A 15,386-nucleotide genomic window follows, 5' to 3' on the forward strand; every position below is an offset into this window, starting at 1 on the left:
GAACCAGCGAGGCTTCAGGCGTCATCAGTGACGTCACTCGACCTTAAAGAAGCAAGCCTCGACGCAAGCGTCAGAAACGACTTCCTGGATTTCTCGCCACAGCAGGTCCCATCACTATTTATCAGTTCCACAGCACTAGTTCCATAACCCATCTGGGCTGCTAGATGTTTTGTAGTATCCTTAAACGTTGAGTTTTGTGATAAAGTCACAGGTTAGATTCTTCCGTGAAGATTAGTTTTGTCACATAACACTACACAGTGGAATGGTACACCACCACTCCTCATTCAAACTTCCTGCAGGTTCTTGGCAGTTATATGGGCTTTAGATTTGCCTTTCATATCAGTGCCTTTGGTAACTTAAGAAACATATTTCTCAGAGAGACTGTGGTCTTCCAGAGCTCAACTTGACCTCCACAGTTCTCCAGAACTGCCACTTTTTAAATAACATTCCTCACTGTAGAAACTGCAAAATGAAATCACTGAGTCATTGCAACACAGGATGTCAAAACTTTTACGAAAGCCATGTTGGCTTTTTGTCCAGTGCTCAGGGCACATATTTACCACCTGTGAACCCAGGGGCAAGAACCAGGTTTGGTTGACTTCAACCTTCGTCACACCTGCACAGGGAAACTTGATGGCCCGAGTGCCGCAAGGCAAAGAAACAGGATGCAGCAACATGTCTTGATGTGCACAGACATTTATTTTAAATGAGAATGAAACACAGATTATAAACATGAACAATAAACAGTATAGCACTCATGTAGAACAAAACAGTGAATCATAAAAACAATGAACATGAAAATGAATGACCGACAATGACACTACAAATACAGGAGCTTAAATACATATATAAATGACATGAGTAACAAGGTGCAGGTGTAACAAATGACAATGTTGGAAAGAGGGGCGTGGTTAACAATAAGGGACAATCAGTGTGAGAAGAGTCAACAAAGTCGACGCTACCAGAAGGTGGCAGGCCTTTCCATACGAAGTGTGATGTTACAACGCCCCATTGGATTTCAAGTCAAACACCTTCACCTCAGCCAACACAGCTTAATGTTATGCATAAATACTTGAGAATTACTTATTTATTCTTAGTTTATTTCCATTCCTTTCTACTCACCACTTAAGAACAATAAAATGTTTCAATAAAATGTTTACTAACTACCAGTGACATGAGTTATAAATTGTGGTGAAATGTGGTGCTTTATCAGTGTATACCAAAACTATTTGCTGTTCTTGAGACCCAATATTTTGTGCTTACAGAGATGAGTGTGCTTACCTGCTTTTGTTGGGTGCAGACGATAGAGGGAACAGGTAGGCTTGTGTTCTTCAGAGGACCATGTAAGTGGGCTTCCAGAGATGGACTGCAAGAGTCTTCACCTCTTTAGGATCCGATGAAAAGGTCTGGCAGGGGATGGAGGCTGAATCCCAACAGCCATACCCTAGCAACCCAACCTGATTTTTTAAAGCCATTTCACATGTCAGTCATTATTAGTCAGCCATCAATGAAAGCAGAAAGGATAAATTTGGTCCTTTTCAAACCAAATGCAATTTAAAATTATGGCTTTATAAGGTGACTTGATGGAAAATATAAAGTGAAAAATTATGAGTCAACACAATGCAGTGGGTCAATGGCAACAAGCCATTAATGTAAAAGAGTTTTTAAAAAATATTTGGAACACTGGTCTTTATTCATCAAAGCTGTGCTGAAATGAGTGTTAATTCAAAGTGGTAAAAAAGTGCACAAATGATCTACTGCACACCCATGAGCCTAAGAGAGAATTGCTACATCTGTGAACCCAGGATGAGGTATACGAATACCTACTAGTACAGTCAGGGCCTCTAACGGAGAACAAAAGAACACCTCGAAGAGACAATAGAAGTTGACCACTGCACAGTGGCAGTGATGGTGAAAAGTGACTCATGTACATATGTAGAAGTATACTGCTACTTGCCCCACCAGCCAACACCTGATGTCTCTCACCGATAAACACACCTTGCACTAGGGATTTGCACAGCATCAAATGGGATGCACATGTGGGCCCACCTATAATTTTCAGAGTGTAGATTTTTAACTAAACTAGCCAGTATTTCATTTCAAGCCACCCTGTGGTTTGGCTTTAGTAAGTTGTTGTGCCAATGTGATGCACCAGCTTTATTGTGCCTTGGCATGGGGTCTGCAAGTATCTGGAAGTGTACTGCAAAGATGCAACAATATTCTTCCAAAACATTTGTTTTCCCTCAACTGGTGATTTGATGATGGTGGTGGATAGCAATAGAAAATACTGCTCTCATCAGGATTGAAATGTTTCATGGATTTTCAAGTTTCAAGTTTGAATGGATTTTAGTAACCTTTTCTTATAAAAGTACAAGTGGAATCAAATCGAGATATAAAATATAAAAATACTCCCTGACTGGATATCATGCTGTCTATAAAATATCTTTCATATTCAATGTTTAAGACTGATGTCTTAAAGACAGTATGGTCTTTAACCTGGAGACCTTCCACTGTCAGTGGCATTCAGGTCATGTCTGAATGATTCAGTTGTCCCAGAGAGCAGCATCTTATCTTGTGTTCCACCTCCTTTAATCTTATTTCAGGGTTTAAACTGTTTTAATCCGAGAGATTATGGACTGAATCACTAACCATTTTTTCTTTAATTTGACTTTTCTTTTTATTTATTAACATAAAATGTTCAGTACATCAGTCAATGACTGCTGACTTTTTAAAAAAAAAATAAAGTAAGAGTAACAGAATACGATCCTCTTAATTGTATTTGTGTTCAACAACTTTATGGTTTGAAAGGTGAAACTTTCTTACCTTAAAAAAATATTAATAATGCGGGCTATCTTTGGATAAAATCTTTATTGCAAAAGGAAAAATAAATACACAAAACTAAAACCAAAAATGAATGATAACCAGCCATCCCAAAGGCACCAGGGTTATGTTAATCTTTTAATGTTCTGTGTGATGCTGCTGCTAAAGATAAAAGCTGCTTTATGCTTCATTTTTAGGTTGTGCTTTAGTGATAGAGCTTTAGTTTAAGAGTTATCGCTAAAGTATACTCTGAGAATGATCAGCAGGTATAAAAATGCCTTGTCCACCAGAGCATGGATACAGTGTCTTTGATACAAAGCACCACTCTAACAGTATGCCTTTTGTATATTTATTCCAATGAATATTTCCACAACCAAACTGATGTGCGTGGAATAAAGTATAAATAATGTGTAAAAATACAATACTATAAAAACACTACACTGAATTTAGTAATGACAGATATAAACTGTAATTTTTTTAAATTGAAAAATAAATAAATAAACTAATACAACACTTTATTTTAAAATTATATAACCTATATAAGATATATGGACTCAGCTATTTCATCTTATATAACCTAGCAAAATACCTCAACATACAAGTGCAGTACTCCTGGGTATTTAATTTATGAGTTCACTAAATAATTGTTACTCATTGTAACCTGTATTGTAGCCACACGAGTAGATAACGTCATATTATTTTAGCCTGCTCAAATGAATGTTTCCATTGTAGATAAGTAAACAGTTGGTTTCGGTAATACAGCACCAGCATCATCAAATGTTACAAGAACTTGTAAACTTATGTAGGTTTTGATTAATGTAATTAAGTAAATTTTGATTATAACAATAGCATTCCCTTGTGGAAAAATTCTGCTACGCATGAGAGGGAGATGTGAGGTGAGTGAGTTCCAACACAGGCCCATGAGGCTATCAGCAGAACCTGCTCACTATCACTACCTGGTTGATCAAGCTTCCAGGATTGTATGTATTCATAAAACCTGCAGATTTCCTTTGGAGAAATATGATTATCATATGTAGAAATTCTATCAAATGTGCTTTTCTAAAGATTTTCACATTCTGTGAACACAATTGATGAAATCAGGGGTTTATAGAAGCTGTGCTTTGTCAGTTATATAACCCATTAGCCCAAATTAAAAGTTTCAGAATTTACAGAATTCTAATTTTTAACTTCATAGACATGCATCATTTCTTTAATTTTAAAACTGAAACCTATATGATAAGTAGTCTGTAATCAACCTTGTATTGTAAAAATCTATTTGAAGTATATGTAGGGGTGGGGGGGCGCAAAGTGTGTCCCCCCCCCCCCCCAGTAATTCCTGCTCAAGTTACTCATATGATGTGGTGTGAGCAGTGTTCCCCCCACATCTGAAATGAAACCAACACCACTGGTGGAGAGAAAAGGCCCCCATGAAAGTGACCTCAATACTTGATGCATTTCAGATGGTTCTTAAAGAAATGATGTGCCAGTTTTTCTTTTTCCTGATTTCTCGTCTGTGTCCTATATTTACTGTATACCTCCCGGAAGGTCCTTTGCTGGTGGCCAACAGAGAATCCTTTGCAAGTAGCGACCAACAAATCTCCAAGCCCATCAATGAAGAACTCTAAAGATGAAATATGATATAGTATTACAGAGAGGATAAACGTGCAGAGTAAAGAGTTGTACTCGGGTTGTACCTGTAGGTTTGGGAGAAGAACACAAAACTTTAACCTGAGTAAAAGTAGAAATAATATTTCTATTATAAAAAAGTTAAACCTTTATAAACATGCTTAAAGTATTAAATGTACTTGAACTAGAATTTATTAACTTGTATGTATAACCTTTGACAATCTTTTATTTTATTATATATTATATAATGTAAAATCTATATAATATGTATAAAATATAATGTTCTATAATGTAGAATGGCAGGCAGGTAGTGCAAATTATCCCACCTAGGAAAACAAAACGGATTCAAAACATCCCATTTACATTATATTACATTTTGGCATATAATAGACACTTCCCGGAGCAACTTCCAAAAGTGCTTTAGATATTTACTCAGAAAAGTATCCCTAGCTAGCACAAATAGGTTAGAGTCCAAAAATACCCTTAAACTGAGATACTTCCAGAACCAAGTGTCATTGCTGAAAACCAGATTGAGAGATACTATACAATACAAGGCTATAGAATATTTGAAAATATCTTCTTACAAGTGCATAATTGGGTTAATTTTAAATGTTTTTAAAAGAGAAGGATCTTAAAACCAAGTGAAGAAACTAAGGGATTGTTTAAGATCCAGCTTCAAACAGCAGTGGACTTGGATAACATCTTCAGGACCTTTGTACCTACACAAAGTTTTTTGTCCACGAAGCCAAGGATAAGTTCTATGATGAACTCAGCACAGCCATAAGTAAAGTCACTTCTCAAGAGTCAATATTTATTCTTGTCAACATTTTTAATGAAAAGATTAATGAAAACATAGAGTGTTTTCGACTTCTGCTGCCAATGTAACCTTTGTCATACTTACATCAAATATTGGGAAATGATATGGAAACCTGCAAAAGATGGGATGTCACATATAATAATGTGATCCCCACCTTTGGGAAGAATATGGGCAAGTCCACTGATTGTTTTGAAGCCAACTCTGATGAACTGATGCCCCTGATTTAGAAGAGACATGTGCTACTAGTAGTATACATGGCCTCTCCTAGTGAGAACCAAGTACAGCAGGTTAGCAGGTGGCTGCAACTCTGGTCTAAGATCCAAAGGTTTGCAGATATGTACAACGGGATCAAGCAGGCTATCAGTTTATTACAGAGCAAGAACACCCCCCCAAAAAAACATCTACAGGTCAGGTCATTAAAGAACAAATGAGGAAAGACCAAAGCAGATGGAATGCTCGGTAGAATATTACTCAGAGCTGTACACAAGGGAAATGGTACTTTAAAAGAAAGCCATAAGTCTCTTTGCACCATGTTCGAATCAGTGCTAAGCCCGACATGGAGGAGCTCAGTAAAGTGTCAGTAAAGAATCACTCTCTTCTGGAAAAGCCTCAGTAAAAAAAACAGCATTCCCTTTGAACACCTCAAACTCCCTTAGGGTATCAACTACCCTAATCCTAGAGCTGTCACTGCTGAAGGCAGTTTACTTCAAGATATGAATGCTGCCAAAATTGTCACCCTCTACAAGAATAAGGGTGAGAGGTGTATTAACCCTCACAGCATGTCTCTGCTCAGCACTGAGGAAGATGTTTGCATGTTTTGCCCTGAAGATGCTTCATGTTCTTGAGTCCACCTTCAGTCTCAGGGTGGGTTTGAAGCTGCATGGTCCACTATTTATATGGTTTTCTCTGTTATAATGCATGAAAAGTGAAAACATCACCTTCACTGGTAATCACCAAAGCATTTGAACTCATAAACAGAAAAGGCCTTTTTGAGATTATGACTAAGATCACCTGCCACACTACTCACAATTATGACTAAGTACAATTTGAGCAATTGAGAATTAAGGATCTTGCTAAGGGACCCAACAGTGGCAATTTGGTGGCAGTAGGGCTTGAACTGGCAACCTTCTGGCTACCACTGCCCAAAAGACAAACATCAAGCTCACTGAACATATTAAAGTGCACCTTTTGAGCATATTTTATAACAGGGAAATATGGACCCTGTGCTCAAAACAACAATGTCTGATGTATGAAAAATTGATATTGCCATTATGGAAGAAGCAGAAGGTATAAGTGCCTGCAGGAAGCCCCTGGTCCATGTCATCAGACTTGACTCTGTATTAATAGAGAGTGCCACTCCTACAGTGTATTGCATTTCTACAGCAGGTGGTGCTAAATTCAGTTAATTAGGGGCACCAATCTATGATCCCTCAGCATTGACAGCAGCCTACTATTACTAAATAATGGAATGTTTCATAAAGCTTGTTGACAAGTGTGCTGATGACAGTGAACTCTATATAAGATTTTTTTCTGTTCAAACAACTACTTAATTATCCTTTATTATAAAACGTTGGGAGTTTCTCTCTCATTTCACTCAAACTTAAAATATGCATCTGAACTTTTTGACTCTTCCACAATTGTCTAACAAAGTAACTAGTTGTTAGACAAATGTGGTAGAGTCAAAATTATGGTCAATATATTTAATTGCAATGTAGTAAAAGTGAAAATAACCAATTAGTTTGAATTCACAGAAATGATACTTAAGTAGAGTAGTGAAGTATTTGTGTTCCGTTACCCTCCACCTCTGTTCTCATGTTTACAGATGTATCACACTACTGAAGTCATAACCTTCAATGAACTTTCCCCCAACAAACCCAAAAGTCAATCCAAGTCTCTCTTTATTGTCCATTACTAAATGACAACTGGTTTTCCATCTTGAAATGTTTGCTTTGCTCTTCCATTAACACTGTAAACATCTGTCATCTTGCACAGAACTAAGGATAGTTCAATAGAATAATACCTTTTATCTATTGAATTTATCTGTTAAACTGAAGTCAAAACAGGACCTGATCATTTTAGTGGAGAATATGAGAATCAGTGTAACGGTGTTAGAAAAGAGAAAGCCACTTCTTACCTGTGTGAGCTACTCGTTTCAGGACAGGGTCAAAGCCAACCTTTCGCACCGCATCAGTCCGAGCCAGGAAAAAATTGACAACTCCGTCTACTAAGTAGCAGTCTTCGAAGCCGGGCAGGGTGCTGTGCGCCTGGCCGTGGACACGCTTCATGCAGCCACCTCCGTCTTCATCTCCCTCCTCATACATGAGACTGAAGTAGAACTGGTTTCCATCAACATCACCGCCAAGCTGAGGAAAGGAGAGAGCCGGGAGGATAAGCCTGAGATGAAAGGAGCCCTTGATGCGCAGCATGCAAGAAACTGTTTGAAAGATTCCTCCTGGACCCAGACTCTCTCAGCATGGTCACAGTTTCTCACCACATCCAAATCAGGAATGGCCTCCATTACTTCCACAAAGTTTTCAATGTGTGTTTTACTGAGGAATACAAAGTCATCATCCACCCACAGGAAGTACTTGCTGGTGACCTGAGAGACTGCAAGGTTTCTGCCTGCAAACCATCCCTGTGGAAGCACCATCAAATCATATTTACTTATCAGAACAAAACAGTTCAATGGACAGAAGGTAGTTATATCCACCAAAAAACAATCTCTTTTGTAGCTTTTGTATTTTTATTTTTTAAACTTTGGTTTAATCAAATAAACAGTAGGTGTTTACCTGTGCAGGAGGCATTATATAATGTTCTATGTTGGTGCCAGTCACCTTTTCTGGGATCAGGCTGTCATCAGCAATGATGATCTTAATGTCTGGATAAAACTGACGGATACTGTTGATGAGAACCTTTAACTCATTGTACCGTAGAAATGTTTTAGTGACTACTGTGACCTGGGAGTTAATATCTGCAGAGAAATAAGAGTCACAGGATGCTGTTATTCAGTTGTGGTGCTTTTCTATTTGATTAAGCATATAATTTTGTATAATGCACAACATATTGGAATAGGAATAATTCCATATGATTCTATCCATTATGTAAATATTGCACAAAACCAAGCAGATCGTAGAATATATAACTGTCCTTATTGCCTTCCCATATGATAGATTAAACTTCTTGGAACTGATGCATCCAATCTACAGATTTAGTAAGCATAGTATTTTTTTCATTTAAAATAAATAAATAAATAAATAAATTTATATATATATATATATATATATATATATATATATATATCAGTCTATTTTCTGGATGCAGAGAACGGGCTGCTGTAAATACAGTTGCAACTGGGGGAAAACATTATTCAGTATTCCCCTATTCACATGTAATTCTGGAAATTTACAAATATGAGGAATAAGGATGCAAAACAGAAAAACGAACATATGCATACAGAAGTGAGGTTTCTTGGCCTTAATTATACATTATTAATTTGACACATGGATTTAAATGTGTTTATTATTGGTTATATTATTTGGTTTATTATTTATTACTTGGTTTATTATTGGTTTATTACACTGGATTTCAGGGAAGAAGAAAACATGAATTAAACATAAAATTAAGAACTGCAAGACAATGTTATGTGGTGTTAACACTATTTATCTTGCATTGAGACAATGTATTGAGAACAAAATTTGGGTGTTACATCCATATTATTTATAATTTTTTAATGTTCACTTTTCATGAGAACACTAATGCACTAGTAAGTTGATGGTGTTCCTAAATAACTCTTGTATTCTTGTACTTTTATGCATACTTAATAACTACAACAATGGCTAAAATATTTATTAAATAAAGTGACTTAAATAAAGTGAAACTCTTTCTTTTGTATGTGGAGTTCAGTGTACATGCTTTATTTAGTAAACAGCCCTGGTAAAATTCATGATGGGACTTTACCATTTAAAGCTTGTGTTCTCACCTTTTCCAGGATCGTAGAGAACCGGTACCGAAGGCCTCCTGATCACAATAGGGAATAAAGCCTCATAGTCCTCAAAAGAGAAGTGAACTGAAGAGAGAGATCATTGGTTATCTATTGCATATAAAATTTCATAATGAGTGTTTTGATGCAGGATCAGATTTTGCCTCCTATATGCTAAAGAGAACAATTACATAAACATGAAAGTGTTAGACACAGGAGCCTTTCTGTCTTCAGGCACCCAACACAAGGTCTCTGCCTATCAGCCATGACATGGCGGCTTGACCATGAGCTGGTCATCCGAGGTCTTCCACTCCTTCTTCTTGTCTCCTTTACCCCTCCCTTTCTCTTTCTCTCTCTCCATCTCCCTTTAAGCACAGCAATGGGTCATGGCGGACACGGGAACAGCTAGTGGCTCGTTCATGCAGAGAACATCTAATCTTTACTAATCTTGTCTCTTTCCTTTCTACGTAGACCCTTAGAACATGCTTCACTTTTCCCCATCATCCTTTAGATTTAGATAGTAGATATAGGACACATATATATTCTGTGCTTTCCTCATAAAGTGGAAGTCTCTTGATTCACTACCTTGGTGTCAGTGTCTCTTGACTTCCCCAGAACCGGCAGCAGAGGACGGAGGGCAGAGGGGAACTTGGAGGAGATCGAACCTGAAGGACTGGTCACTTTGAGCCAGTTTCTAACAGAAAGAGCTGATGATATCCCAAAAGGATCTAGAAGGATCCCAGACGGATATACAGTCTACTGTATACAGTCGAGGTCATATTGACATATTGGATTTCTTCTCTGCATTTCCTTGGTAATCCACCACTTTTGCAGCATCCACAATGTAGTTTGGGTTGGTGGGCTTAATTTTGCATACACAAAGATATAAAATGTTTCTATACTCATAAAAAATGCTCTGCAAGCTGTGGTGGTGTGCATGCTACTGGCTTGGAGAGATCTCCTGATATAAACCACGTTAATTATATCCAGTGATGATACTCCTTTAGACTTTAACTGATGTCATAAGGTTCACCATTGCATACTGGGCTCCATTGCATACTGGGCACCATTGCATACTGCATACTCTTATATATACTATAAGATTTACATGTCTTTTGTGCTTGCTGTTGTATTCAAAACACCCATTTTTATATCTGGTTTTGGTTTTCGTGTTTAACTCTCTCATGGCCAGGGTTCCAAACACAGACCTTTGTGTTTATATGTGTCAGGTAAAGGTTTCTTTTTGGGTTTATTTTCCCTTTCACAGTAATGTACCTTTTACATTTACTACTGCTCTGCTATTTTGGCTTGGTAATCAAAGATCACACCGTAGATATAAATCAATTTTCCAATTAACCACAGCTTTAGGGCCACTATAAAATGACCAGAAAAGCATGGTTCTGGGTTGTATGTTATATATTGTGAATAATCATATAGCAACAAGCTAGAGGTTTTGCTAGTACTGCTAACAAGATGTTCATTTATAGTAGTTCCCTGCTGTTCCAGGCTTGTGTGGGACGTAATGCAATGTTTCAGAAACACAGTACAGGTCCCTACCCATATCACTTGTCCTGATGTGGTAAACATTGCTCTTGTAGGTCACTGTGCTCAGCAGGTGGTTGAGATGGTCCAGGTGGGAGGAGGAAATGGTTAGGTTGCTCTGGTCCTGCCCCCCCACCTGCACTCCCTCCAGATCATTGTTAACTGATAACACACCCCTATCCACTCCCAGAGAGACCTAGCAGCACGGAAGGTAAACACAAGTTTAATAGCAGAGACTAACAATTGTGAACACATGTAAAACTGGACTTAGAATAGTCTTAGTACTGTGTTCAAATTACTAAAAGGTTTTTTTAGTTTTTTTTTTTTTTTTGTGGCTGAGTACCAAAAAGCAGTAAAAGAAAAGGATGAAACCCGCATACCAGGAAATAAAGTCAGGGAAGTAAAACCAGAACCAGACATGGTGTGTGTGTGTGTGTGTGTGTGTGTGGTGTGTGCGTGTGTGTGTGCGTGTGTGTGCGCGCGTGTGTGTGCGTGCGTGTGTGTGTGCGTGTGCGTGTGCGTGCGTGTGCGTGTGTGTGCGTGCGTGCGTGTGCGTGCGTGTGCGTGCGTGTGCGTGTGTGTGCGTGTGTTGTGTGCGTGTGTGTGCGTGCGTGCGTGTGCGTGCGTGTGCGTGAGTGTGTGTGCGTGTGTGTGTGCGTGTGTGCGTGTGTGTGCGTGTGTGTACTCTGAGTTATCCAAGTCACTGCTGTTTCATGCAAAAGGACTACATGAAAGAAAAAGAGGTTTCAAAGAAACAAATACCAACACCAAAAACACATTACACGGTACACATACCTTGTACTGCTTTCTCGTCTTTGCATGTAAAGCTAAACCTACAGCCACATACAATTGGCCATAAATTAAAATGCTACCAGAGAAACTATTTGTAGTCTGACATTACACTGATAAACATCAAACAGTATGAATAAAACATATGTGACATATTTTATATTTGTTTCTGCACAGGTTAAACCAGAGAAACCCCAAATGAACAAGAGAAAGATACCTGGAATTACACTCTTCTTCATTGGGGTAACTGTGAGTCCATGAATGGGATATTGGAGTGGAGAGTTGGGTTGAGCCAGAATAATATTGACTATGTTTGTGTTCACCCTAATAAAGATGCATGATGAAAGAATGAATGTCTCAAAGAAGATCAAACACTGACACTAGACTCTATTTGGTACAACCTGCTAAATATTTGAAACATATTCTAAATGAATATTCTAACATTAAATGTAAAAAACAACACATTATTCAGCATTCAGAGACGTTGGATTAAATTTAGATTAAAATTGCCTCCATATATTTGTTTTCCTAAGATCATAAAATGCTTTTAGAAGCTCTGATTAGCTCTGATTTAGGCATTATTGCTTTACTCTGAAATAGCGAATATGACACAAAAGTAACTTTTCAGGGGCACTGTGAAGGAGTCCATAAAACCTTTTTATTTGACATGTTTATGCATGTTTTCCTTGCCATTTGGACTTTTTTCCCCCCATAAATCCACATAGCAAGCAATAGCATGCTGTAGCCTCTAATATGGGATTTTTCCTTTAAAACATAATTTTAAGGACAGAACATTCTACAAAACCTGGTTTGGTGTTTACTATATTCGCGACGCCTCTCAGCTAAGTTAAGTATGTCCTCTGGCACTTGACCAACGATCTCATCTCCTTCACATTTGCATGGAGGATGACTGACGTTAAGAAACGGTCTGAGGAGAGAAGAGCACAAAGGAAACCATATAAGTAGCAAAAATTCTAAATTTAAGTGAATAGAAATCTCTCTTGTGATGTTAACCAAATGTTATGACCTTCCATAAATTGGCAAATACCTTGGTTTTGGGTAATGAGTAACTTCAGTAGAACCAGTGTTGCTGCTCCATTTATATGCCAAAGGTGCATTTTACCATTTCCGAAAAAGTCAGGAACAAAAATAAAAAAGGAATGTAGATAAACACACAAAATTGAAATAAAGATTTTTGTTTCTTTCTTATGTTGTATGAATTGTGATTTAGCTTGATTTGAAACTACAGTATTATGCCAGTACCTTAAGACTTGTTTCTGTTTGTTGATCATCGACTTCGAAATCAGAAAGATAATAAAACCAGCCAAAAGAATATAAAAACCCAGTTTATGCCGCATCATGATGAAGGGCAGCCTGTAAATGTGAGTGGTCAGAAGAGAAACAGGTATTCCAGTTTTTCTCTTGTCCAATTTGATTGTCTTGTTCTAAGTATGGCAGCTCCCTTTTTATAAAGCAGTACCTTTATGACAAATGAAGGTTGGAGAATAACTGGTTTGCTTATCTGATTTGTAAGACCTGCCCAATTGCTTCCATAATGTAAAACCTGAGGAAATTCTATCCCAAGTAAACACAAAGGCTGGCACAAAATAACAGGTTGTCCCAGAGGAAGGACAACCAGACCAGGGGTATTATGGAATTCTTTCCTTACATTTCAGTGTCAGGAGAGGATTTCAAACCCACACCACCCTGTAACAGTCCCTATGTTTACCCTATTCCCTATATTACCAGTACTTCTGGTCCCACTGTATGTCTCACCTAGTCTGTTTGTCCTTCCCAGAGCCCTGTGGCACATTTCTCAGAATGAGTTACACAGATTCAGAGATGCAGAGAAGCATGTATACTTTATTCAGAGATACATGAGTATATATAGATGGTTAAGAAGATGTGTAAGAGGAAATATGTAAATGATATAGTAAGTACAACATGTTCATTCTTGATAGAATGTGCAAAAATGAGACAGCTGTCTGACACTAGCTTAAACCATATTTGACAGCCTTTCATCAACCTAAGAACAGATATGCTACAGCTGGAAAGAAAATACTTGGTTACTGTACAGAAAAAGGATTCGCACTGTAGGAAATTCTAACAGGTGCACCTTCAAGGAACCCCATGACTCCTCTTAAAACTCATTAAGGTATTCATGTTTGCTGTACTACAAATAACACATTCTAACCATTGAAATGTAGAACCTAATAAACTTCATGACTCTACACTAGTTAACATCTGAGTAAAAACAGAAGTTACATTAGGCTTGCTTAATTCTTCTTTTTTTAATAAATTATTCATTATACTATAAGTACATCACATCTTGAATCCAGCACATAGAAGTAGTTTATATCTGAGTAAAAACAGAAATTACAATTGGCTTGGTTAACTGTTCTTTTTTTTTTTTTATAATAAATGGTTCATTCCACCTTAAACACACCACATCATGAATCTAGAAAATAGAAATATTTTCTGTCCTGTAAAACTAAAAAAAAAAAAAACAGAAAACAAAATCAACCAGAAAAATCTAATTGTAAAGCATAAAAGTGCCATTTAAAACATCTTAAATTACCTGCAGGCGTTGGACTTAACAATGGTATCCCACAATCCACACTGACACACTGAAAGATTTTGTTATTTTGTAATTTTGGTAATCTTGAACAGCTGCCAGTTTAAGATTATTGTACTGTCAAAAGGACAAACTTTCCTAAAAAAAAAACCCAACCCTGTATTTAAATTTAAAACAAGCAGGCACAAGAAAGAACAAGCCTGAAACCGGATTGGCTGCCCTACCCTTATACCAGCACACACAATATGTCTGTCAAGAACAAATTTCATGATGACCCTCACTTTGTATCTGTACAGTATCTTTTATTACTTTGTCTAAATCAAGATCAGTGGGACCTCGAGTGATTACAGGCAAACTTGACTGGACATCATTTCACATTTTAGCAGCCCTGAGCTTAAAAGTATGGCACACATGAAGGTTAGTGGGAAGGACTGTTCAGACCCTTATTTTCTCCGTGTTTTGTTGTTTTATAAACAGCAGTGAAGTACCTGTGAAGTACTTTTTTCAGTGAAGAAAAAGTGCTATTGTATTTATTGTACTTCTGTATGAATTTTATTCATATTACTGTGCAAATTTCAAAATTAAAGCCTTCATACTACAGTGCACTTAATTAATACTTAATATTGGCACTGCTTGCTGAAGTAAGCATTTAACACAACTTTGACAACTTTTTACATCTTCCAGAGCTTAAAACGGTATATTAGTGCTTATGGAAACTTTTTGCTCAGACTATGGGACCAACTTGAGAATTGTGACCATTTGGCTCATTTAAAGAGGAAAAGAATAGTTGTACATTCATTCTCACTAATGCAATGCCAAATGTCCTCTTGGTGAGTTGGCAGTGGTGTATCTGGCTAAACAAACCCAGTTTTTTATGGACTTTCATATTGACTAAATACATAGCAGGTTTGTTTCAAAGGAATTAAAAATGCATAGTTCTGACGGCCCCACCCACTCGCCCCTCCCCTTTGGTACATTCCAAACTTTATGAAAAAAAATTAATGAATGACTTATGTCACAGACGTTTCTCCTGCAGCCACCCCTGACTAATCCTATACAGGCATTCAAATTCCTCCCATACAACCAGGCCCTTGTGTGCATTTAAATCTGAGTTGCAACTGGCTGCTTAAGTAGGAAACAGTAGGAATTCATTGATTGAGAAATGATAAGGTGAATAAATCAAATCAAATAATTGTTTTGAGTCTTATATAAACGCAAGATTACATGTGCACAACTCC

The 15,386-nt window shown here is 37.5% G+C and overlaps 1 protein-coding gene across 1 annotated transcript; it reads right to left on the reverse strand.

Moving 5' to 3' along the window:
• Positions 1-3,815: 3,815 nt before the first annotated feature.
• LOC113569911 (beta-1,4 N-acetylgalactosaminyltransferase 2-like) lies at positions 3,816-13,008 on the reverse strand. The gene is made up of 11 exons (XM_026998018.2): positions 12,837-13,008; positions 12,622-12,663; positions 12,379-12,501; positions 11,791-11,897; positions 11,580-11,617; positions 10,800-10,980; positions 9,243-9,329; positions 8,053-8,234; positions 7,755-7,898; positions 7,398-7,626; positions 3,816-4,441 (listed from the first exon to the last, which is right to left on the reverse strand). Exons 1-11 carry the CDS (start codon positions 12,932-12,934, stop codon positions 4,260-4,262), a joined length of 1,413 nt encoding a protein of 470 aa, XP_026853819.2. The 5' UTR covers positions 12,935-13,008; the 3' UTR covers positions 3,816-4,259.
• Between the last annotated feature and the right edge of the window lie 2,378 nt (positions 13,009-15,386).

This window comes from Electrophorus electricus, chromosome 1, assembly GCF_013358815.1.
Source record: "Electrophorus electricus isolate fEleEle1 chromosome 1, fEleEle1.pri, whole genome shotgun sequence".
NCBI classification, from domain to species: domain Eukaryota; kingdom Metazoa; phylum Chordata; class Actinopteri; order Gymnotiformes; family Gymnotidae; genus Electrophorus; species Electrophorus electricus.